Source organism: Brassica rapa, chromosome A05 (genome assembly GCF_000309985.2).
Source record: "Brassica rapa cultivar Chiifu-401-42 chromosome A05, CAAS_Brap_v3.01, whole genome shotgun sequence".
NCBI lineage: Eukaryota > Viridiplantae > Streptophyta > Magnoliopsida > Brassicales > Brassicaceae > Brassica > Brassica rapa.
In genome coordinates, this window is record NC_024799.2 from 24587091 (window position 1) to 24611117 (window position 24027).

General features: G+C 40.0%; 6 protein-coding genes and 1 pseudogene across 6 annotated transcripts; 4 read left to right on the top strand and 3 right to left on the bottom strand.

The window, feature by feature from the left end:
- On the top strand, nucleotides 1-5611 carry LOC103870249 (endochitinase CH25). The gene is made up of 3 exons (XM_009148362.3): nucleotides 1-661; nucleotides 1058-1476; nucleotides 5396-5611. Exons 1-3 carry the CDS (start codon nucleotides 247-249, stop codon nucleotides 5528-5530), a joined length of 969 nt encoding a protein of 322 aa, XP_009146610.1. The 5' UTR covers nucleotides 1-246; the 3' UTR covers nucleotides 5531-5611.
- A 559-nt stretch (nucleotides 5612-6170) lies between these two features.
- Nucleotides 6171-7177, top strand: LOC103870251 (cysteine proteinase inhibitor 6-like). The gene is made up of 4 exons (NM_001301929.1): nucleotides 6171-6335; nucleotides 6478-6700; nucleotides 6783-6928; nucleotides 7040-7177. The coding sequence occupies exons 1-4, from the start codon at nucleotides 6234-6236 to the stop codon at nucleotides 7175-7177; spliced, it is 609 nt and encodes a 202-aa protein (NP_001288858.1). The 5' UTR covers nucleotides 6171-6233.
- A 110-nt stretch (nucleotides 7178-7287) lies between these two features.
- On the bottom strand, nucleotides 7288-8208 carry LOC103870250 (annotated as a pseudogene).
- A 2407-nt stretch (nucleotides 8209-10615) lies between these two features.
- On the bottom strand, nucleotides 10616-11943 carry LOC103870252 (nascent polypeptide-associated complex subunit alpha-like protein 1). The gene is made up of 4 exons (XM_009148364.3): nucleotides 11782-11943; nucleotides 11533-11614; nucleotides 11209-11336; nucleotides 10616-11119 (listed from the first exon to the last, which is right to left on the bottom strand). The coding sequence occupies exons 1-4, from the start codon at nucleotides 11836-11838 to the stop codon at nucleotides 10772-10774; spliced, it is 615 nt and encodes a 204-aa protein (XP_009146612.1). The 5' UTR covers nucleotides 11839-11943; the 3' UTR covers nucleotides 10616-10771.
- Nucleotides 11944-12057: 114 nt separating this feature from the next.
- On the top strand, nucleotides 12058-15630 carry LOC103870253 (actin-related protein 5). The gene is made up of 11 exons (XM_009148365.3): nucleotides 12058-12258; nucleotides 12341-12411; nucleotides 12573-12697; nucleotides 12938-12982; nucleotides 13076-13178; nucleotides 13256-13365; nucleotides 13450-13559; nucleotides 13659-13749; nucleotides 13818-14255; nucleotides 14325-14452; nucleotides 14534-15630. The coding sequence occupies exons 1-11, from the start codon at nucleotides 12158-12160 to the stop codon at nucleotides 15384-15386; spliced, it is 2175 nt and encodes a 724-aa protein (XP_009146613.2). The 5' UTR covers nucleotides 12058-12157; the 3' UTR covers nucleotides 15387-15630.
- Nucleotides 15631-15866: 236 nt separating this feature from the next.
- On the top strand, nucleotides 15867-16643 carry LOC103870254 (50S ribosomal protein L10, chloroplastic). The gene has a single exon (XM_009148366.3). It carries the CDS (start codon nucleotides 15918-15920, stop codon nucleotides 16428-16430), a length of 513 nt encoding a protein of 170 aa, XP_009146614.1. The 5' UTR covers nucleotides 15867-15917; the 3' UTR covers nucleotides 16431-16643.
- Nucleotides 16644-17270: 627 nt separating this feature from the next.
- LOC103870255 (ankyrin repeat-containing protein ITN1) lies at nucleotides 17271-20558 on the bottom strand. Its single transcript, XM_009148367.3, has 4 exons — nucleotides 20331-20558; nucleotides 19450-19941; nucleotides 18739-19148; nucleotides 17271-18320 (listed from the first exon to the last, which is right to left on the bottom strand). The coding sequence occupies exons 1-4, from the start codon at nucleotides 20353-20355 to the stop codon at nucleotides 17490-17492; spliced, it is 1758 nt and encodes a 585-aa protein (XP_009146615.1). The 5' UTR covers nucleotides 20356-20558; the 3' UTR covers nucleotides 17271-17489.
- Between the last annotated feature and the right edge of the window lie 3469 nt (nucleotides 20559-24027).

A 24027-nucleotide genomic window follows, 5' to 3' on the forward strand; every position in this document is an offset into this window, starting at 1 on the left:
AAAAACTTACGTACGCTATATATCCTTGACTATTCTTGCAACAACTTTTACGAAAGGGGAAAATATAAACACACAAATCTACCAGTACTGTTTATTGCACATATTCATACTCCACGGTCATATATCTAACTAGGGAAAATATAAATTTGATGTGATTTAATTTAATTTAATTTAACATTCATTGATTGCATGTCTCCTGCATGGACTATAAATACCTCTACTTGCCTAAAAATACCATAAAGCAAAATGAAGACTTGTCTACTTCTCTTTCTCATCTTCTCACTTCTCCTATCATTTTCCTCAGCCGAGCAATGTGGTCGACAAGCCGGAGGAGCTCTCTGCCCCAACGGTCTATGCTGCAGTGAGTTCGGATGGTGCGGTAACACCGAACCTTACTGTAAGCAGCCTGGCTGCCAAAGCCAGTGCGGTGGTACTCCTCCTGGCCCCACCGGTGATCTTTCAGGCATCATTTCAAGATCTCAGTTCGATGACATGCTTAAACATAGAAATGATAATGCTTGTCCCGCTAGAGGTTTCTACACTTATGATGCCTTTATCAATGCCGCTAAGTCTTTCCCTGGCTTCGGCACCACCGGAGACACCGCCACAAGGAAGAAAGAAATCGCTGCCTTCTTTGGTCAGACTTCCCACGAGACCACCGGTAATAATTGATTATTTTCGTATTTAGCATAATTATTGTTTTATTTAGATGAAAAACAAAATCAAAATAACAATTTAAAATATAACAAAATAATTATAAAACAATGTAATTTTTACTTTGTTATTACCATTTTTTTGCCTAAAATGTTACAAATATAAGAATTTTCCAACATGACTTAAAATATAAATCTATCAAAAACTGTATATACAAAACGTACCACATAAGTTTTCAACGTACCATTTCCCAAATTCAAAATTAAACACGTAATGAAGACAATAAGAAGTTTACTAAATAACGTGATAGATTAGACTTTTTTTAATTAACAAAAGTCTAATCTGTTACGTTATTAGACTTGTGACTAAATAAATTAATGAAATGGACGATTGCATGTTGAAGGTGGGTGGGCCACAGCACCAGACGGACCATATTCATGGGGCTACTGTTTCAAACAAGAGCAGAACCCTTCTTCAAACTACTGTTCACCGAGTGCCGAATGGCCATGCGCATCTGGTAAAAGCTACTACGGAAGAGGACCAATGCAGCTATCATGGAACTACAACTACGGACAGTGTGGAAGAGCCATCGGATCTGACTTACTCAACAACCCTGACCTTGTCTCCAACGATCCAGTGATCGCTTTCAAAGCCGCGATTTGGTTCTGGATGACACCTCAGTCTCCAAAACCGTCGTGCCACGCCGTGATCGTCGGCCAATGGCAGCCTTCGGATGCTGACAGGGCTGCCGGGAGAGTACCGGGTTACGGTGTGATTACGAATATCATTAACGGTGGTTTAGAGTGTGGACGCGGCCAAGACGCTAGTGTAACAGCCCGATTCCCCGGAGTCCGACCGGGGTTATCGAAGGGGCGTTATGGACACGTGTCTACTCATCTAGACAACCCTACGTGTCCCGTTACTGGTCCCGAGAGACGAGCGCATAACCTTCTTTGAAATACCGTCATACCCACATCCATATACTTCTACTTACAGTCCTGCGCACAGGAAAAATGGAAATGGAGGGGTGAGCAACAAGTTACTCAGTGAAGTGGTTCTAGACCAGCCTGCCCGCATGACACTCTATACTACTCCATGCGGGAACTAGGACTGACTAGCCACTACAATCAGTTAATGCATTTTCATCATTTCCTAATGTTATCTGCAATTTCCACAATCACTTCCATTCATTTCTAACAACCTAGCGATCAATCAATACAATGATCTCACTCATTGCCACACACGTCAAACCCTAGACTTAACCGACTCCTCTTGTCCGTCCGACCCGACCCTATGACACCTTTAACTCCCCGTTACCCGACCATGAGCTAAAACCCTACAATGCACATCCTTTTCAACTTTTCATCTTTTCCTCTTTTCCTCTTTTCCTCTTTTCCTCAGTGGGTAGCCCCCCACTAGGCTTCTACCCCATATTCATGTGGATTCGCCACATCTCCTATGGGTGCTTCCATATTCATGTGGATTCGCCACATCTCCTATGGATACCTAGCTTGGACCACTTACCCCACCTACAAACCTTAGACTCTCTATATGCTTTCCCACCCATGCTTAACCTTAACATCCTTCTTTCATACTTTTACTTATCATTTCACTTCCTTATCGTTTTCACTTAATCCTCCCCATTCCCAATTACTTTCCCTTTTCATTCATACTTGAACTTGGACTAAATCACTAGACGCCACCCGTTATCGGTGTCACACACAATACACATCGCATTCAAGTTCTACTTCAATAACGTTTATAATCATTGCTCATCTATCATCCTAGCATTTGTTCCTCTCTAGCATCCTAACTTCAATCACAACAACACATGGGACAACACAACCAAACATACAAGTATCAACTACCAATCAATCATTACCACGACAATTCAATTCAGTTCATCAAGTCCCATTTATCAGTATGAGGGTTCTTATGCATCATGATTCATTCATCTATCATCCTAGCAATACCATGTCCTATCAACCTAACTCCCAATCAGGGTCTAATCAAGCCTAACTCCAACATAAAGGAGTATACAGAACCATGAAAGAAGGTTGGGTTCGAAACACTCCACCTTAGCCTAGATCTGGATCTGGATCTGGAACAAGAGACAAAGGGGATGAGATCTGAACAGATCTGGAACAAGTAAACAAGAGAGACGAGATCTGGTCACCACCACAACACCACACATCCACCACCATCACCACACTCGGACGATCACCCCATCACCACTTGGACGACCACCACCACCACCACCGGCGGCTCGGCTTGCTCTCGGGGGACTCACGGCGAGGAGAGAGGAAGAGAACCAACGGAAAGAGAAAGGAGAGGGAGAGGGAGAGAGAGGAGGCGTGAGAGAAGAAGAGAGAAGAGGAAAAGGGAAGCTTGACGGCTAGGGTTTTCTAGTCTCTCTAAATCTCTGCAGAGCTTCGCTCTAGTTTCAGAATGAGAGAAAAATGAGAGGAGGCAGCTTTATTTATAGGAAAAGGAGGGAACCCTAGGTCATTTACCCTAATGGGCTGCAGTCTTAACGGGCTCTCCTTAAGAAAATTTTTGGGCTAGGAACCGGGCCGTTACAATTCTCCCCTGTTAATCGGAATTCGTCCCCGAATTCCAAGCCCTAGACTTCCAAACTTAACATCCGATAACAAAAGGAACTCACACAATCACACATCATACAAGGGAGGCACACAAGGCGAGAACAACTTTGCTCGGGGATCTTTTAAAAACCAATGAATGAATTAAGCTCAAAAAGAAATTTTGCAAATACAATGGATCCGATCAAAATCATAATAACGTATAGATATAATGGGTGGTTTTGAAATCATTTCCAGGAGTGTTAGAAGAAACAAAACTTTTACAAACTCTTTTCTTTTAATGAAAACAAGTTTTTTTTTTTTTTTTTTTTTTTTTTTTTCGAAAACGTCGGAAATGCTGATCCCTTAGGACAGAACTAAGGGATCTTAACCCGCTCTGATACCAATTGTAACAGCCCGATTCCCCGGAGTCCGACCGGGGTTATCGAAGGGGCGTTATGGACACGTGTCTACTCATCTAGACAACCCTACGTGTCCCGTTACTGGTCCCGAGAGACGAGCGCATAACCTTCTTTGAAATACCGTCATACCCACATCCATATACTTCTACTTACAGTCCTGCGCACAGGAAAAATGGAAATGGAGGGGTGAGCAACAAGTTACTCAGTGAAGTGGTTCTAGACCAGCCTGCCCGCATGACACTCTATACTACTCCATGCGGGAACTAGGACTGACTAGCCACTACAATCAGTTAATGCATTTTCATCATTTCCTAATGTTATCTGCAATTTCCACAATCACTTCCATTCATTTCTAACAACCTAGCGATCAATCAATACAATGATCTCACTCATTGCCACACACGTCAAACCCTAGACTTAACCGACTCCTCTTGTCCGTCCGACCCGACCCTATGACACCTTTAACTCCCCGTTACCCGACCATGAGCTAAAACCCTACAATGCACATCCTTTTCAACTTTTCATCTTTTCCTCTTTTCCTCTTTTCCTCTTTTCCTCAGTGGGTAGCCCCCCACTAGGCTTCTACCCCATATTCATGTGGATTCGCCACATCTCCTATGGGTGCTTCCATATTCATGTGGATTCGCCACATCTCCTATGGATACCTAGCTTGGACCACTTACCCCACCTACAAACCTTAGACTCTCTATATGCTTTCCCACCCATGCTTAACCTTAACATCCTTCTTTCATACTTTTACTTATCATTTCACTTCCTTATCGTTTTCACTTAATCCTCCCCATTCCCAATTACTTTCCCTTTTCATTCATACTTGAACTTGGACTAAATCACTAGACGCCACCCGTTATCGGTGTCACACACAATACACATCGCATTCAAGTTCTACTTCAATAACGTTTATAATCATTGCTCATCTATCATCCTAGCATTTGTTCCTCTCTAGCATCCTAACTTCAATCACAACAACACATGGGACAACACAACCAAACATACAAGTATCAACTACCAATCAATCATTACCACGACAATTCAATTCAGTTCATCAAGTCCCATTTATCAGTATGAGGGTTCTTATGCATCATGATTCATTCATCTATCATCCTAGCAATACCATGTCCTATCAACCTAACTCCCAATCAGGGTCTAATCAAGCCTAACTCCAACATAAAGGAGTATACAGAACCATGAAAGAAGGTTGGGTTCGAAACACTCCACCTTAGCCTAGATCTGGATCTGGATCTGGAACAAGAGACAAAGGGGATGAGATCTGAACAGATCTGGAACAAGTAAACAAGAGAGACGAGATCTGGTCACCACCACAACACCACACATCCACCACCATCACCACACTCGGACGATCACCCCATCACCACTTGGACGACCACCACCACCACCACCGGCGGCTCGGCTTGCTCTCGGGGGACTCACGGCGAGGAGAGAGGAAGAGAACCAACGGAAAGAGAAAGGAGAGGGAGAGGGAGAGAGAGGAGGCGTGAGAGAAGAAGAGAGAAGAGGAAAAGGGAAGCTTGACGGCTAGGGTTTTCTAGTCTCTCTAAATCTCTGCAGAGCTTCGCTCTAGTTTCAGAATGAGAGAAAAATGAGAGGAGGCAGCTTTATTTATAGGAAAAGGAGGGAACCCTAGGTCATTTACCCTAATGGGCTGCAGTCTTAACGGGCTCTCCTTAAGAAAATTTTTGGGCTAGGAACCGGGCCGTTACAGCTAGAGTCGCGGATAGAATTGGATTTTACCAGAGGTACTGTAACATTCTTGGAGTTAATCCTGGAGGTAACCTTGATTGTTATAACCAAAGGTCCTTTGCTTCTGTTAATTTCTTCCTTGACGCTGCTATTTAATAAGGATTGTTATGCAGCTTTGTATCCAAAAACAATAAGTGATTACATATCAATCTAAATAAAACTCTTTATCGTATCTTATTCTTAGCTCCCCACTCCTCATTTTTTGAAGCATGTACCAAATAACCTAAAGCTAATCTTTCTCTAATGAGATAAACCAAACTAACAAATCTGGTTTTGATCATTCAACTAACTCAAAACTAAACTCCTAATTACATTTTAGGATTTTGGTTATGAGAGTTGGAATGGACTTTTTAACTGGGCTTCGGTAGACAAAGCAAGACATAATTCTATTACATTTACAAGTTTCAAAACAGTTCAAGCGCCGACATGTGTTTGCATAACGTGTCGCTATCTTCAAGCATCATTTCCAAGTAGTATAAAAATTTTGGCTACAATAACCGGTTTAGACCGAATTAAACCAATCTAAAACTTCAATAAGCCACCTATTTCTTAAACGTCACTGAGCCAAGTGTAAAGAGAAAGTACTGTATTAAACCAAAATTTAGATGTAAACCAAAATTAAAACTAAACCAAAAACTTATTGGGCACATTTACTGCGGGACACAGAGTAACTGTAGATGATTAATATCCGAAATATCTAAAAAGATGAGAGCACCGAACCAAATATAAAGTGAAGATGATGCAAAGCCGTTTCTCAATCTTCCTCTTCATCTTCGTCTCCTCTGTGATCGCTAGTGACATGGCCTTGCTCGGCGGCGTTCGCGATGTACCTGCTTATCAGAACAGCGACGAGGTCGAGAGCCTCGCTCGTTTCGCCGTCGATGAACATAACAAGAAAGAGGTTCATCTCTCTCTCTCTCTCTCTCTCTCTCTCTCTCTCTCTCTCTCTCTCTCTCTCTCGATTAGTGAATCCAGATCGCGATTAGAGTAATTTGTCATAGTCTCGCTTAGTATGTGATCTGATTATTGAGTGACGATTGTAGAATGTACTGCTAGAGTTTGCGAGGGTTGTGAAAGCGAAGGAACAAGTTGTGGCGGGAACGATGCATCATTTAACGCTGGAGATCGTCGAGGCTGGGAAGAAGAAGCTTTACGAAGCCAAAGTGTGGGTGAAGCCGTGGTTGAACTTCAAGGAGTTGCAGGAGTTCAAGCCTGCCTCTGATGGTGCTCCTTCCATCACTCCCTCTGATCTTGGCTGCAAGAAAGGTATCTGTTTGAGATATAATAAAGCTTCAGGGTGATTTATTATATTTTATTTATGAAAATTGGGGTTGTGTGGGGTCACAAGGTGAACATGAATCTGGGTGGAGGGAAGTTCCAGGGGATGATCCAGAGGTACAGCACGTTGCTGATCATGCTGTTAAGACTATTCAGCAGAGGTCTAACTCTTTGTTCCCTTATGAGCTTCAGGAGGTTGTTCATGCTAACGCTGAGGTATATATGGCTTTACTTCACTCTCAGTGTTTGCAAGACTCATCTTAGCAAAGCTTTAACTATCATTGGTTTCAAGATTTAGTGATCAATGGAAAAACTATGGTTTCTCAGGTTACTGGTGAGGCTGCAAAGTACAACATGGTTCTGAAGTTGAAGAGAGGAGACAAGGAGGAGAAGTTCAAGGTGGAGGTTCACAAGAACCATCAAGGTGTTCTTCATCTCAACCACATGGAGCAACACCATGACTAGTCATCTCCTCTCCCTCTGTAATATGTAATCTTTGAGTGTTGTTTACTTACTTACTCTGTAAGATATTTTAGCTTCTGGTGCAGACTATAAACTCTTAAATAACATATCAGGAGAAATAAATTAAGTATTTCTGAAGAGTGTACAATCGTTGATTCATACAATATACAGAAACAGGACGAAGATTTTGGTAACAGAAGAAGCATTTTCTAGACATACGGGTAACTGCTGCTACTCTATTTAATGTCCTACTGATGCTGCTTTACATCAGCCTTCTTCGTCATAATCTTCTTTGTCCTCGTCCATTCTTTTACCTAAACTTGCAAAGTGTGCTGGATCTATTTTGGCCATTTATAGGCCACCCTGGATATTCCTCTGAGGCCGTGTCTGTGTCTGCGAGTGGTGCTAGTTTGGTCTCGTTCAGGTCGTGAGATTCAGCATTGAGATCAATGTCAATGCCTTCTTTTGGACTTTGGAGTTGTTGCTTGGTGTCTTCGTTTGATGCTGCAATACATTCTTTTGGACTCTCAAATTGTTGCTTTGTGTCTTCGTTTGGTTCTGCAATGCCGCCGTCGACATCCTTCTTCTCGTTATCTTGTTGTGATGACACTGACACGTCCACCTGGATGCTGTCTTGAGGAGGTGGCGGTTCCACCATGGCGGTCTCAAGTTCCATCTGGCGGTTCAGATTCTCTCTTTCGGCTGTTCTAGCAACTCGTCCTCCACGACCTCTTCCGAGTCCTCTCCCTCTACTACCCCTGCCACTGGGCTTCGCATTCCCCACCTTTTGCTGCAATAGTTAACACAATGCCAAAAACAGTTCAATGGATGAATATACAGACACTAAATGAAATAACGAAGTAACTAAAAAGATGATAAGCTCACTGTTTTGCTTTTCTTATATTCCTCGTCGCTGTCATTCACTTCGTCACTGATCGGCTTCCTGATTTAATCAACCATTTCGCATCTTTTCTTGGAGATGCTGCGATCATACATAGTAGCATTACCCTGGCCCTGCCCTTGCGCTTGGCCATAGTCAGGCACCTTGCTCACAACTTCCCTCATAAAATCAAACACGTCATATGTTTCCACACAATGTTTACTGTAAACAACAAAATACACCATTAATAAACGTGGATGCAATAGTATCACCAAAACCCGTATGAAGTATAAACGAGAAAAATGAATTAGATACCAAATTTGTGGCATAAAGTTCTGTAACATGGAACAACATCCTTTCCGTGTTGGACGCAACTTGATAAAAGGGCCAATGAGTAGGAAGCACTTCCACTTAACAACATCACGTTACCTCTTAAAACCAGAATATCAATAGTTTACAACATCTGAAACCTAGAGAATATAAAAATGCATTCAAGTGAACCCTTTTCCTTGCTCTTTAGGCAGTGACGATGGTAACATGCAGAGGAAAGTCAAAAGATAAAAGGCTAACGAAATCTAACGCTTACAGGTGCAATGAGCTCACGGTTTTGGCTCCTTTTTCAAGGGTAATCTCATACGTACGATCGCAAAGTTCTTGGAAGAACAATTCCAAAGACTTTGCTGCAATAATAACAACTCTTGTTTGTGGTCACCCAACATGACACTGCCGAAAACTCATCCCTGTCAAACAATGCCGCTCCAGGAGCAGAATCACCACCTTCTTTCCAAAACCTTGATCTCGGCTACTTCTCAGACCATCCTCTCAGTACGGTCGAAAACCACACTGCCTGATGATTGAGAAATTGAAGGAGTATTTCTACTTTAACAACACTTCCAAAGGACTGGACCAGCTTGAGTATTGTTATTTTTCAAACAGATCTCCATTAGGGAAGTGTTGTTTTCGACCGTACTGAGAGGATGGTCTGAGAAGTAGCCGAGGTCAAGATTTTGAAAAAAATGTGGTGATTCTGCTCATGGAGCGGCATTGTTGGACAGTGATGAGTTTTCGGCAATGTCATGTTGGGTGACCACAGTCAAAGGTTGGATTGATTGAGGGGCTTTGTTGGTTTCTTCAAGTGACACGATGAAGTCATTTTGAGGGAAAACCATGGCTTTGCGTTATTATAAGTTTGTATTTTTGCTTCACTGAATAAGGTTTTATATAATTTTTTTGGGATGGTTCTAACGAAGATCTCGTGTTTGATTATAGGGATTTGATTTAGGAATGATTTGATTCTAACGAAGACATAGTGTTTTATTATTGCATAATTATAGGGATTTGATTTAGGAATGATTTGCTTTTTATTCGCTTACTTGCTAACGTTGTGTTATTGAGTAAGGAATAATAATATTGCGTGCATTTATTTTTTTGTGTTATGAGTTTTAATTTTAGATATCAGTGGGTTGGGTTTTGAATATTATAAACTTGTAGTAACCATTAGATTATTTTTTGAGGTAGTTGAATCCACTATTTTTATTGTTGTAGTTGTACTATTCTTATATGTCAAGAGGTTAATGTTGGCCCAATCCTTCCTGGCCCATCTCAAAGTTAGTTTCCTTATTTTTTTTTTGAACTAAAAAATTAGTTTCCTTTTTCTTTTTGAAAGTTTGTTTCCCTTTTCTTGTTAATGGCGGTACAGACAAAAAAAATGGGAATAGGATATGACTATAAATACAGTACGTGATCAAGCCATAGATTAAGAAACTAAGAAGAGTACTGTTCGTTGTTCAAAAAAAGAAGAGTACTGTTCTTGATAGTTCCTTCGCCGTCGTACGAAATGCAGCAATTCCTCACCTCCGTTCTCATACAGAGCGGTCCCGAAATACAGATGACGTGGCGGAGGTTTACAAGAAAGAAGCCACCACTAAGATGGTTGACATTTTGATGAAGAGAGTTAGAGAAGCAAACTTAAGGAGAATTAAAACGATCTCCTCTTTCAGATTGAATTGAAATGTCTATAGACTATTCATACAGTTACACAGCTGTGTGCACACACACATTTAAATGGATCACAGTATCACACCTTTTCTTCTTTGTTCAGTGTGTGATGGGAGAATCATCTCCATTTGTGAATCTGTGATCTATGACTATTTCTTTTTTATTTTGGGAGTCTTTTGTGATGAATGTCATTATCATGTGAGCCATTTATTTTGAGAATGTCAATGTGTCGATATTGGAAATTGGAACATGAGAAAAATTGGTGCTTGAGTTCAGTTCATCATGCAGAAGGAAACGTACCACAGACATAATAAGCCATAACACATGAATTCCTGCATTAATTTTGTCAAGTCTTGTTATCAGCAACTGCAACATTCTTGAACATGGGGGTTTCATCACTCTAGGTGCAACAATAGAAACATCTTCAATGTGTGCGCCTTTGAATCCTTCATTGTCATGTACAAAACTAGTCACTTCCTTGCAACTCCTCACGCTTGACCTCTTGGTCTGGTACAGAAGGATCTATTCACAAAGTTAGAACTGTAATCGCCAAAACTTGCAAATATCCAAAATCAAATCAAACTGAAATTCAATATTCTATGAGGTTTATACTGATACAACACTGAAAATCACTTCAAAGGAAACATGAAAAAAACAAAATTCCAACTCATTTTTGACAGGCACCACATTTAAAGTTGAAACGATTTTGATTTATGGATTTAGGTGGTAAGTTCCATGATGGCAGTGACAATATCTCCATCAGCAGCCTTAAGCGCCTTCACAGCCTTGGGCCTAGTCACTCCCGCTTGGGTCATCACCAACTCAACGTCCTTTGCGTCAACACCCTCCTCGTCAATATCCTCATCATCGTCTTGAACCACTGCAGAAGCGCTGGACGAAGATTCACCCTGTGAGACAACGTTGCTGAGATCCGGAGCCTTGAACTGCTCTGCAGCCTGGGACTGGATCTGAGAGCTCAAATCCTCAATCTTTGCCTCTCCGAAGATCACATATGTGTCTGATGCCGGGCTCTTGAACACATCAGGTTTGGAGATGACAAACATGATCTGCAATGTTCCCAAAATAAAATCAATATATTAGAAAATACGTAAAATCTATTAAAAAAAAGAGGAGCACAAGAAAGAAAAACACCAACGTTCTTGCTCTTTTTGACGGTGACACGGCTGACACCAGTGATAGGCTTCATCCCAAGCTTCAACATGGCTTTGCGACTCTTCTTCTCACTTCTGCTTTGTTTTGACTTGCCTCCCTCTCCATCTTGTCCTGTTTCACAAACCAGAGCTCATTCAATATTGACACAAACTAGAATAAAATATAGTTCCACATACAAGAAACATATGATTCAGACAGTAGATAAATTCATTTCAAGAATTTTTATTTATTTATCAAACACCTTTATCTATCTTACACATACTAAAAGCATAAAACCAATGTAAACTAACAAAATACAAGGACTTACCCTCTGCATCATCATCCTTATCATCATCATCGGAGTCATCCTCATCGTTGTCATCAGCGTCCTCAACCTCAGGCTTATCAAGCTACAATCAGTCCACAAAACCAAATCAATTCAGACATATGCTAAGCTAAAAAAATCAGATCTAAAGTTGCATAGCTACAAAACACTAAGATCTGAGCGGGAATCAATAAACTAATTGCAGTCTAGTTATGTTCCAAGTAAAGAGAGTTAAAAGATAATCAAAATTACATCGATTTTCTGCTCTTCCAATTTGGCGGCGAGGATCTCTTTCTCTTCGGTAGTCATGATGATATTGATACGTGTGTTGAAGATTCGTGCGGAAACCTTAAAAACCCTAGAAAAGATACAGTGGAAGTGAAAGCTGACTGAGAGCTAAAGCGTTCATTTTTATTGCAAGGGAAATTACAAAGGCCCAACACGTAGTTCGATATATGGGCTTCGGGCCCAACTAAAAGGCCCAATACGTAGTTCGATATCTGGGCTTTGGGCTTAATTTAATACTTTCGACTTGTCTGTGTTCATATTGTATCTTCTTCTTTCCTCACCGGAGCACCAGCCGGTATAATTACTTATACGGAAGCAGACGACGGCGACGGCGATAGGCATGCCGATCGTCTCGAAGACACGTAGGCAGACTGATTACAACCTCTTTCCACCTTCGGTTCCCATTGTTATCGATAATGGCGCATCCTACTTCCGGATCGGGTAACCTTATCCCCATAAACCCTAGCTTTCATTCCATCTCAGTTTTACTTCAGATTCTGTTAAAAGTTTGAAACTTTCTCAGGTGGGCAGGCGAAACTGAGCCTCGTGTTGTTTTCCGCAATATCGTGCAAAGACCACGCCACAAAGCTACAGGTCCAGATTATATTATGCTTCTTAGATTACAAGTGTTTGAGTCTCTCTTAAGTTGATTGAAACTCTTGATGCGACTTAGAGATAATATGATTGTGTCCTTGCTGCATTGTTTCCATATTCTTGTATGTTTGTTAATGGTTGTGTCTTATTTTGTGGTATAGGAGAAACTGTTACGATTGTTGGGGACCAGGATCCTGCGATGATGAAGTTCTTTGATTGCACTCGCTCGGGACCTCGTTCGGCTTTTGACAGCAATGTTGTTTATCAATTCGAGATCATGGAATATGTATGGTTTCTTAGCCTTTTTTTTTGTTTTGCAACGAGTTCTATTTTAAGTGAGCTTCTGCTCTTTATACCACTTCTGTATTTGGTTTGGCTGGTTAAAGTGTTCTCTCTTATTCTTCAAGTTCTCTGATCTTTCAAACTATGACTCTTGAGATATTTTCTCCTGCATTTGTGCTCGTTAGTTAATGCAATCACTAACGAACCTGTGGCACTTATCTATTTCATTTTCCTATGTTTTTAGATTCTTGACTTCGCCTTTGATCGTTTGGGGGCTAGTGGATCAGCGGTAAGTCCAAGATCTTTTTTCTGTCATCTTGATTTAGCGTTTCATTATACTCCTTGTTAGCTTTTGATTTAACGCCATTTGATGGCAGGGCAGATCGATCATCCAATCCTAATTACAGAATGCGTTTGCAACCCAGTTTATTCTCGTAGCAAAATGGCAGAACTGCTATTTGAAACTTATGGAGTGCCTTCAGTTGGTATGACTCTAGTTTCCTCTGCATTTGATTGTCTCTTATTGAAACAAATGTTTGATATAACTCTCCTGTTAACGCAGCATTTGGAGTGGATGCTGCTTTCAGCTACAAGTACAATCAACGACATGGGAAATGTCAAAAAGATGGAATTGTTATCTGTCCTGGCTTCACTACAACACACACCATTCCGGTATGTATCTGTCACTACTCATTCATTGGTATGATAGTGTTTAGAAGTCCATATTGATCTGGTGCATGGTTTCACTGGTTACAGTTTGTGGACGGAGAACCTGTTTATAAAGGATCCTGCAGAACTAACATTGGTGGATATCATGTCACTGATTATTTAAAGCAGCTTCTGTCACTCAAGTACCCTTTTCATTCGTGAGTTGCTTCCACTGGATCTCTATCTAATCTCTATGTAGTTCCCCACGTTTCAAGATTTTTGATATTTTGTTGTCTCCATCTTCAATTTCACTAAAGGTCTATATTTACATGGGAGAAGGCAGAAGAGTTGAAACTGGAACATTGTTATATTGCTCCTGATTACGTTTCTGAAGCTCGGAAATTCCAGGTAATTTGACTATTAGGTAGCTTCTGACACTTCTAGTAAGCTAAAGCCACATGATCTTCATTGATCAGGAAGGAACAAAGGAAGCTGAAGAGAAAACAAGGTACTGGCAGCTTCCATGGATACCTCCTCCCGTCGAAGTCCCTCCATCAGAAGAAGAGATTGCTAGGAAGGCAGCTATAAGAGAGAAACAAGGACAAAGGCTGCGAGAAATGGCCGAAGCCAAGAGATCTTCCAAGATAAACGAAATGGAAAACGAACTGCACAGCTTGCATTTCCTCGTTAAGCAGCTTGACCAGGTTGAAGAGGATGACATTCCATCTTTTTTGTCAGACACGGGTTATGCGTCCAGGCAAGAGCTGGAGTCTACTGTTTCGAAGGTGACGCAGGCGCTTCGAAAAGCAAGGGGTGAGCCGAAGGATGAAACTGATGAGTTCGAAGAGAACACTGATTCTAACGAAAAGTATCCTCTTATAAACGTCCCGGACAATATGCTTACACCTGAGCAGGTTTGTCTCCATAATAATGTGAATTAACGCATATGATATTACCTGGTTTTAATCATTTGTTGATTGCAGATTAAAGACAAGAAGAAACAGCTGTTTCTTAAAACAACAACAGAGGGAAGGCTACGAGCTAGACAAAAGCGGAATGAGGAGGAACTGGAGAAAGAGAGAAGAAATCAATTAGAGGAGGAGAGACGTCGGTAATGTATCCAATCCAACTCAATCGTTTAAAAAATGAGACATCACTTTATCATGTTGTCAGCTTCTTCTTGTTGTTGTAGTGAGAATCCAGAGTTCTATTTAGAGGAGATGCGAGCTCAGTACAAGGAAGTGTTGGAGAGAGTCGAGCAAAAGAAACGGCTGAAAACAAACGGATCAAACACAAACGGGAATCAAAAATCTGGAAACGTTGGACGAGGGGAACGACTAAGCGCTGCAAAGAGAGAAAGAATGCGTCTGCTAACGACAGCAGCCTTCGATAGAGGCAAAGGAGAGGATACGTTTGGTGCTAAAGACGAAGATTGGCAGCTCTACAAGCTTATGAGCAAGGATCATGACGAAGACGACGAACGACCTGACTCAGACGAGGCTGAGCTGGCTCGTTTATCATCCAGGCTCCAGGAGATAGACCCAACGTTTGAGCTGAAAGCAGAAGGAGAGCCGGGTCAGGCATCAGGGGAAGCGCCACGTGTTCGTCCACTAACTGAGGAAGACTACAAGATTGTGATCGGTGTGGAAAGATTCAGGTGTCCTGAGATCTTGTTCCACCCTAACCTCGTTGGGATTGACCAAGTGGGGGTAGACGAGATGGTCGGTGCATCTATCAGAAGGCTACCACACGATGATGATAAAGAGTTAGAGGAGAAGCTAACGAGCTCGATACTGATGACCGGTGGGTGCAGCCTCGTACAGGGGATGAAAGAACGGTTGGAGTGCGGGATAAGGATGATAAGACCGTGTGGCTCAACCATAAATGTGGTTCAAGCTAAGGATCCAGTGCTGGACGCATGGCGTGGAGCATCTGCGTTTGCTGCTGATTTGAACTTCTTGGGGAATGCGTTTACCAAGAAGGATTACTACGAGAAAGGTGAAGAGTGGCTTCGAAGTTACCAGATTCAATACAACACTTTGTGATTCACCCTCTCCTGTTGTGGACTTATCTATTGATTAGCTTTTTAGTTCTATGTATTGTTATTTGCATAACTCAGTGAAGGACAATTCACCAAATATTTTCTTTTTAGGTTCGATATGAGTATGGTTTAGGTTCGGTTGTTTTTTCTTTTTCGGTAGTTTAGGTTCGGTTGTTAGCTTGACTCGGTTCTGGTAGTTTTGGTTTGTGGTTAGTTTGGTTATTAATTGAACTAAAAATTTAGATTTAGTATTCGGTTAGTTTGGTTTATGAAAATCCTATCGAATTTAATTAATTTTTTTTTTGTTTTTGTTAGATTTTGGCTTATGGACATCCTTCTTATTTGGTTATCATAATTCTAAATAATTGTTAATTCAGTTAATTGGATTTAGAATTTGATTAGACTACTGAACCGAATTGATAACCGGTTTTTAAAGAAGAATCGAATCGAACCGATGAATCTGAACCGAAACCAAGTGTAAAACCTCTCCGAATCCGAACCCTAGCCCTCCTCTCATTTCGCACCTTCCAGCGAGATGTCCAGCCTCAGAAGAGCCCTCCTCGTCGCCGGCAAAACGAAGCTCAACCTCCAGAACTGCCACTTCATCACCGGGATCAACTACAACGGCCTCACCGTCAAGCAGCTCCAAGAGCTCCGCGGGATCCTCCGCGAAAACAGCAACACGAAGCTCCTCGTGGCCAAGAACACTCTCGTCTTCAAGGCCCTGGAAGGGACCAAATGGGAGTCTCTGAAGCCGTGTATGAAAGGCATGAACGCCTGGATCTTCGTTCAGACCGAAGATATCCCCGCGGCTTTGAAGGCGTTCGTCAGTTTCCAGAAGGAGAAGAAGCTCTTCGATAATAACTTGGGAGGTGCCGTGTTCGAGGAGAAGCTGTACGCTCCTCAGGATTATAAGGTTATTGAAACGATGCCGTCTCGGGAAGATGTGTATGGGATGATGTTTGGGGGTTTGCATTGGCCCGGGTTGGATCTCGTCAATACGTTGGAGGCGCCTGCTGTATCGGAGAATGAGAGTGCTGCTGCTTAGAGGATGAAAAGGAATCCTCTTTTGTGTTTTTTCTTCTGGATTAAAGATTGTATTTTTTTTTTGTCAAAATAAAAATTTGAACTTTAGTTTCAGACCAGTGGCTTCTGGTTTTGTTATAATTGGATTGAGATTTCTTGTCGTATACTGTTGTTCGTTTGAAGGGAATTGTGATGGAATGGTTTAATAATAGTTAAGATGCTATAGTAGACTTGAGATATCCTCTTCTGCGGCTAGTTGAATGACTAAAACTGCAACATGTTTCAGGTAAACTATTCTTGAACCATTGCGTCACTAACTTGACTTCCTTGCAAACTTGTTTTGTTTTGAAAAGTGTTTTTGTATACCTTGAAGCTACTAGCTACTGTTACAGTGATTTTCACTGCCATGTCTTTGTCTGCATGTTCTTAAGGTTGATACTTAATGTACACAGTCTACTACGATGGTTGTTTTGCCACCAATGGCTACTTTTATAGTGATTTCACTTCCATGGCTTTGTCTGAAAGTTCTTAGGGTTAATATTTAATGTACACAATCTTATTCAATGGTTGTTTTGGCACTAATTGAGAGCAGTAGTGACTTGTTGAAATGAGAATTGCCCTTCTAACCAAGCCTTGCATCATTTTGTATTGTTTTTTATTATACGATGAAGCAGTACGCTATTTATCCATTCATCTCTGTGACTTACCCAGTTACCCTGCGATTGCTCCTCTTTCAATCTAAGTTAGATAGATAGTAGTGGCTATGTAGAGAACGTCCGCAGCTCCTAACCTTGGTACAAATATAGCATCAGGCACAAGATATGATTGGAATCATCAACAATACAAATGATTTTCCAACCAGAGAATGAAATCTTACTTATATATACATGAGGCTATTCTCTTTCTGAATACATTTGTTAACTGAAATTTGGAATATAACGAGTTGAGCAGTCTTTACAACGTTGTGTGACAATTGTGTTTGCCTATTGATGTTCAGGCTTTTATACACAAAATCATCTAGTCTATAGCTCTCTTCACCAAATATATTTACATGATTATTATACCTTCATGCATCATCATCTTAAATTGCAAAAATAGGATCAACTTCGGAGTTGGAGTAATCTGAATGATGCCACGAGTTGGAACCGCTCCTACGCGCACTCTTGACCTTCTTCCTCATCGACCTCGTCCTCTTCGACTTCACCACGTAGTAAGTCATGGTCCCAAGAACACCAGCCATTATCACACCACCAACAACCGTCACAAGCTCGGCCGCCCACTGGTTCTTTCTCCCAACCACAATGTACGAGGACGCAAGAAACGCCACAGACGTACACATCGATGCCAACCACATCAGTTTGTTGATCACTTCCACTACCCTCTTCTCAGCTTTCGTCTCTCCTCTCACCAACGTGATCTGGACCACCACGACGGCCAGAGAAGTGAACAAGGCGATCGCGTTGAAGATGAAGAAGATCTTGAACGATGCTCTCCCCACCACCACAGCTGATCCATCGTTGTTGTCTCCTCCAGGCACTGTGAATATAGCAGCAAAAGCTACAGTTGCGAACAGCACAGCCACAACGGTTACAGAATTGGTTGCGTTGTTGATCCCTTCTCTGTGGAGTTTCCTGAGCTCTTTGGAAATGTTGTGCACGTTCTTGTTCGTCCTTTTGGTCTGTTCGAGCTGGATATGAACATCGTTCTTGATTTGTGTGACAGTGCTTCTCAGCTCGTCTCTTGGCTGGTTAAGCTCGTTCGCTCTGAGAGCCCCACGGCGAGCAAGACATTCTTTTATGTATGAAGATTCTTCTGAGAGTGGAAGCCCCTCTGCAATGTCGAGCGCTGTCTTGCGTTCTCGGGTTAAAGCATTGGCGTTGGTGTCAGGCAGTGACAACAACAGTTCTACAATCTGCAAGAACATACCAATATGTGAACACCCAAATTAAAGACATCGAGATGAATCAAACCCTCGAGGGGATACATTAGCCTTAGGCATTTGGTTCTCGGTTCGGTTCTTTTGGTTATTTGGTTATAGAGGTTTAGGATCTATTAGAGTATTAAAAAAACAGCTCGGTTTCGGTTCAGTTATTTTTGTTTTCGGTGCGGATAACAAAGCTAGGAAACAACTAATATCGGAGGTAATATCGGTTCCGGTTCAGTTATTTAAAATTCAGGTTTTCCGGATTAATATCAGAACTTTTTAGTTTTCAGATAAAAATTTGGATAATATGGATAATTTTAAATATTTTGGAGAAAAGTATTAAGTTAATTCATTTATTTTGGTATTTCGGCTTATAAATAATACTTTAAAATTATTTGATACATACCTCTGCTCGTTTCTTCCTGGTGGCAACATGCAACGCCGTGTTACAAGACTTGTCAGGGAGCATAACAATGGCAGGATCTGCATCAAGCAGGAGTTTCACCACTTCAGAGCTCTGTCCTTTTACAGCCATGTGAAGAGCAGTTTGTCCTTTCTTATCAACACGTCTCGCTAGGTGAGCATCCTTGGCGAGCAGAGCTTTGATGACCTCCACATGTCCTTGTCTTGCAGCTAAATGCAGTGCATTTTTATGGTTAGACCGAGAAATATCTAGCAGATTCCCAGCTTTGGATAAGAGCTGGTTCACAACTTCTGTATGGCCTCTCATAGCTGCCGACACAAGCGGAGTTGCATTCGATGGCCCAAATGTATGGCTAAGCGTCGCATCATGATCTAGCAAGACCTCAACAATAGCTGCAAGAAACAACAGGTTCGGTTAGTTTGGTTTTTGGTTAGTTCGGCTCAACCTAAATCTTACCGAATTAACCCGAAATAAAGTTTGGTTCGGTATTTGGTTAGTTCAATTTTCGAAAATTCTACTGAAGTTTAATTTCGATTAGATTTTGGTTTTATTTTGGATAAATTTGGTTTGTTTCGGTTATTTCGGTTACTCATTCGGAATTTGGTTAGTTTGGTTAAAAATCCCAGCCTAGTTTTTATAATTCACATATTCATAACAAATAGCAGATCCAAGAGATAAGGAGAGGAGCTTTACCATGATGACCTTGAATGGCAGCAATATGAAGAGGATCATAACCAGAACGATTCTTCTTAGCAATACTCTCTCTACTCGAATACTTCAACAGCTCTTTAACAACATCAAGATGACCTTTATCAGCAGCAGTGAAGAGCGCAGTCTCGCCTAACTCATTCACTTCATTCACAATCGAAGCCCTAATCTCAGCAACTTCAGCGTCAAACTCTTCCCCACTCAGAGTCCCTTCCATCTGAGAGTTAATGTCCTTGAGAATCTGCTGCACAGCTGCTAAATCGCCGCGCTGAGCAGCTAAGTGAAGCTCAGTGTCGTTGTGACGGCCCGTGACTTGCTTGACATACTTCTTCTTGCCAGCTTGATCCATTCTTTTGCCTGAGTTAGACAGAACCAAAGCTGGTGCAGTTGCTGTTGCGGACGGTGAAGGTGTTGGTGAAGGATCTTGATTCTCACTTGACTGTAGAGTCATTCCACCTTTCTCCATATCTATGTCTCCTGAAGAATTCAATAAAAGAAAACTTCAATAGATCTGGAATATATACACATCTATGTAACATAAATGATTAATCATTTTGGATTTAAATAAATTTAAGACAATAGTTCATAAGTGAAGAAGCATGTGGGTGGTTCAGTGATTAACAGACAAGACTCGGGACCATGAAGATCAGCATGTCTGAAAACGGTTGAATTATTCTTTTCCGACAATCACGCAAATAATCAATCAAACTGCCAAACTTCGAAGAGAATAATATTCAAGGCTGCCTTAAAACTAAGTTTTCCAGCTCAAAACAAAATAAAGTAGAGATATTTTACAATAAATTAAGATTCAAGATCGTGTGAAAAAAGACTGCTGAAAATTCTAGGAAGATGCGTGTTTGTGTTACCATCTAGAACGGACGAGGCGGCCATGAGTGAAGCTCGAAGCTACGAAGGATAGAAGAAAGAAAGATGTTTGGTGTGTTTGTTTTTGAGATGTAATTGAGGAAAGATAGAGAGAGAGAGAATGAAGGAGATGGGAAAGTGAGAAGTTAGATGGAAAAGGAAGACTCATAGCCATGTGGTCAAATCCATTAGAATATTTGCTTCTTTTCTCTTTTTATTTAATTAAAAACTAATCTCAAGCTTTTTATGTTTTATGATTTTGCCCTTTATTAAGTTAAGTGTTCGCAAACTTTCCACGTACTTTAGTGTAGGACTTACAAAGTTGTTCTGTCAACTTGTACATTCTTTTTTTTTTGTGCAACTCCAACTTGTGTCTTGTAATAATTGTCATATTACTCCAATAAGCTCCATTGTATTCCTATATTTTTCTAAAATAAAAGAATCCAATAGGCAATAATACTAAATAATATATTTACTCTAAAAAAATATAAATAATATAACGATTTTGAAAATAAAAATGCTATTAGTTTCTTTATATAATAAAAATAAAGGTTGGAAGTTGAAAATGCTCTTGCTAGTAGCCCACTGATAAAGTCACACTTACAGTTTAGATGATTAGTTTAAACTTGGCTTTTGAATCTTTTGATGACATACAATATTTTAGTAAGTTACAGACTGTAACGATTGAAATATACTTTCCTATCTTTAGTATAAGGGTTTTTAGTAATTAAACCCCTCAACTAAAGATGAATCGTAAAAAAAAACCTCAACTAAAAATCCAGTGAAATAAACCCTCAACTTTGGTTCCGTTAACATATGTTACCCTCCGTCTAAAAAACCGTGACGGAGGGTAACAAATGTTAACGGTTTATAAGTTTAGGGTTTATTTCACTGGATTTTTAGTTGAGGGTTTTTTTTACGATTCATCTTTAGTTGAGGGGTTTTATCACTAAAAGTCATTAAATATTATTAAATTATTTATTATCATTTATACATTGTTTTAAGATTTATAAGCCTTTAAAACTAATTTATAAATTTTAATACATTAATATATTTGTATATTAATTTATATATCTTAAATTAATAATTTTTAAAACTACTTACAACTTATTATAACTTTGAAATATTAAATTATTTGATATTTGGCAATAGTGATATAAAAAAATTTGTGTGTTTATATCGTCATTGTCAAATATGAAATAATTTATAGTTTCTAAGTTATATTTTTTTTTTTTTTTTTGAAAGAATTTTAAATTTATTCATCTCAAAAAAAACTTTTGTACAGAAAAACTGTAAACTTTTCTATGAAAATATATAAAAAAATTTCTTTACTACTCTGTTCTAAATTCTCCCCATCCAAACTTCCATAGTCTTCTCATACTTCCTCCAATTCTTCTTTCTCAAAGATGTAATTCTGTTTCTCACCAATTTCTCCAACCTTGCTATCAAACAAGAAATTGGCTGCGACTTCTCTTCTGCTCTTCTTATATTTCTCTCCTGCCAAAGTGCATAAACAACCGCCTGAAAACAATATCTAAACAGGAACTTAACACATCTCTCCCAAGTCCCATTCACCACCAATCTAACCACTTGATCCCATTGGTAAATAACTCCACTACCCCCAAGATTTCCCACAGTCACTCTCCAAACTTCCTTTGAGTATGCACACTCAAAGAAAATGTGATCTCTGGTTTCCATCTCTCTTTTGCAGAGCCAACAAATAGATATTGCTTGAGGGTTCCATCTTAAAACCCTTTCTCCTGTTGCTAATCTATTTTGAATAGCAATCCACGCAAGAAAAGCAAACTTCGGAGTTGCTTCAGGGAACCATATCCCTGTACTCCAAGAAACTTTAGGCGCATGAGCTCTTATAAGATTCCATGTTTGAGACGTACTAAAACCTGTCCTGAAATCTCCACTTTCCCTTTTCCATAGACAGTCATCCTCCAACATGTTAAGTCCTCTGTTTTTTAACTTCATAATTTCTTGTTCTATTAGCCGATACACAGGGGTTCGCTGTCTTCTAGCTCTGTAAATCTGTATTGCTCTTTCAACTGTTGCATTTAACGGAATGCCCAGCGCCATACACCCTCCATCTCCTGTTACTTCAATCAGCTTTCCCAATGGCGACCAATCTTCCAACCAGAAAGAAGTATTCGAGCCACTATTAATCTCCTTTTTTGTTAGCTGCTGAGCCACCGGTCTTAACTTCAACAGCTTCTTCCACATCCATGATCCCAAAGAACTATTCTCCTTAACACTCCAAAAAGAACCCTGCCGTATGAGATACTTCCATATCCACTGAACCCATAAGGAGTTTTTCTCAGCTAATAATCTCCAAATGAGCTTTAGACAAGAGACTCTATTAGCTTCATACAAGTTTCTCAGTCCTAATCCTCCTTCATCCTTAGGCATGCACACGTCTGACCAAGCTATCTTAGCTTTCCTTGTAGACAAAACTGGACCAGACCATAGAAAAGCCGCGCATAAGCTCTGTATCTCTTGAACACACGAGTTTGGCAATCTATATGCTGACATCCAGAAGTTTATTATACTATATAAGACTGAGCCAATGAGCTGAAGTCTGCCCGCAAACGTAAGATGTCTCGCTGTCCACGAGGAGATACGAGCCCTTATTCTTGAAATGAGAGGACTATAGTCTTGAGCATTCATTTTCTTAGTCAGAAGAGGAAGTCCAAGATATCTTACCGGGAGAGATCCAGCTTCAAAAGGGAATTGTTCCAGTATTGCTGCACTATCTTCTTCTCTAACCCCAGCTAGATACAACGTAGATTTTTCAAGACTGATGTTAAGTCCAGATATCCTTGCAAACTGCTTAAAAACTGCTAAAATGCCTTCAATGGATCGCTGCTTCCCATCTGAAAACACTAGCACATCATCCGCAAAACATATATGGGTTAACTTCAACTCTTTACAATAAGGGTGGTATCCAATCTTCTTCTCCACTGCTGCTTTATCGAGCAGCTTAGTCAAAACCTGCATGCATATTACAAACAGGTAGGGTGACAGGGAGCAACCCTGATGCAGTCCCCTCTTACTGTTGAAATAGCCCGCTTTTCTAAGTTATATTAAGTATTAAGTAGTGTCGAGATAATTCATCCATGAAGTCAATCTTTCTATTTAGAGTATGACGCAATCCTATTTTCATGATTTCTGTCATCCGATTCATACTTCTCCCCCTCCAAAATAATGCATGATTATTTTTATTCTCATTGATTTCTGAATAACTACATTATATTTTTATTTTCTTGATCAATAATATATTTGAAACATAAAGTAATACAATAAATCAAGAACAATATAGGAAAATAGAAAAGTATGAGCCTGATGACGAAAATAATGAAAATAAGAAAAAGTACGTCATACTCCAAATAGAAAGATTGACTTCATGGATGAATTATCCTCAACACTACTTAAGACTTAATATAACTTAGAAACTTTCAATTATTTGATATTTGAAAATGACGATATAAACACACAATTTTTTTTTATATCACTATTGCCAAATATCAAATAATTTAATATTTTGAAGTTATAATAAATTGTAAATCGTGTTGAAAATTATTAATTTAAGATGTATAAATTAATTTTATAATAGATTAATATATTAAAAATATAAATTAGTTTTAAAGGCTTACAAATCAATCTAAAACAATGTATAAATGGATAATAAATAAC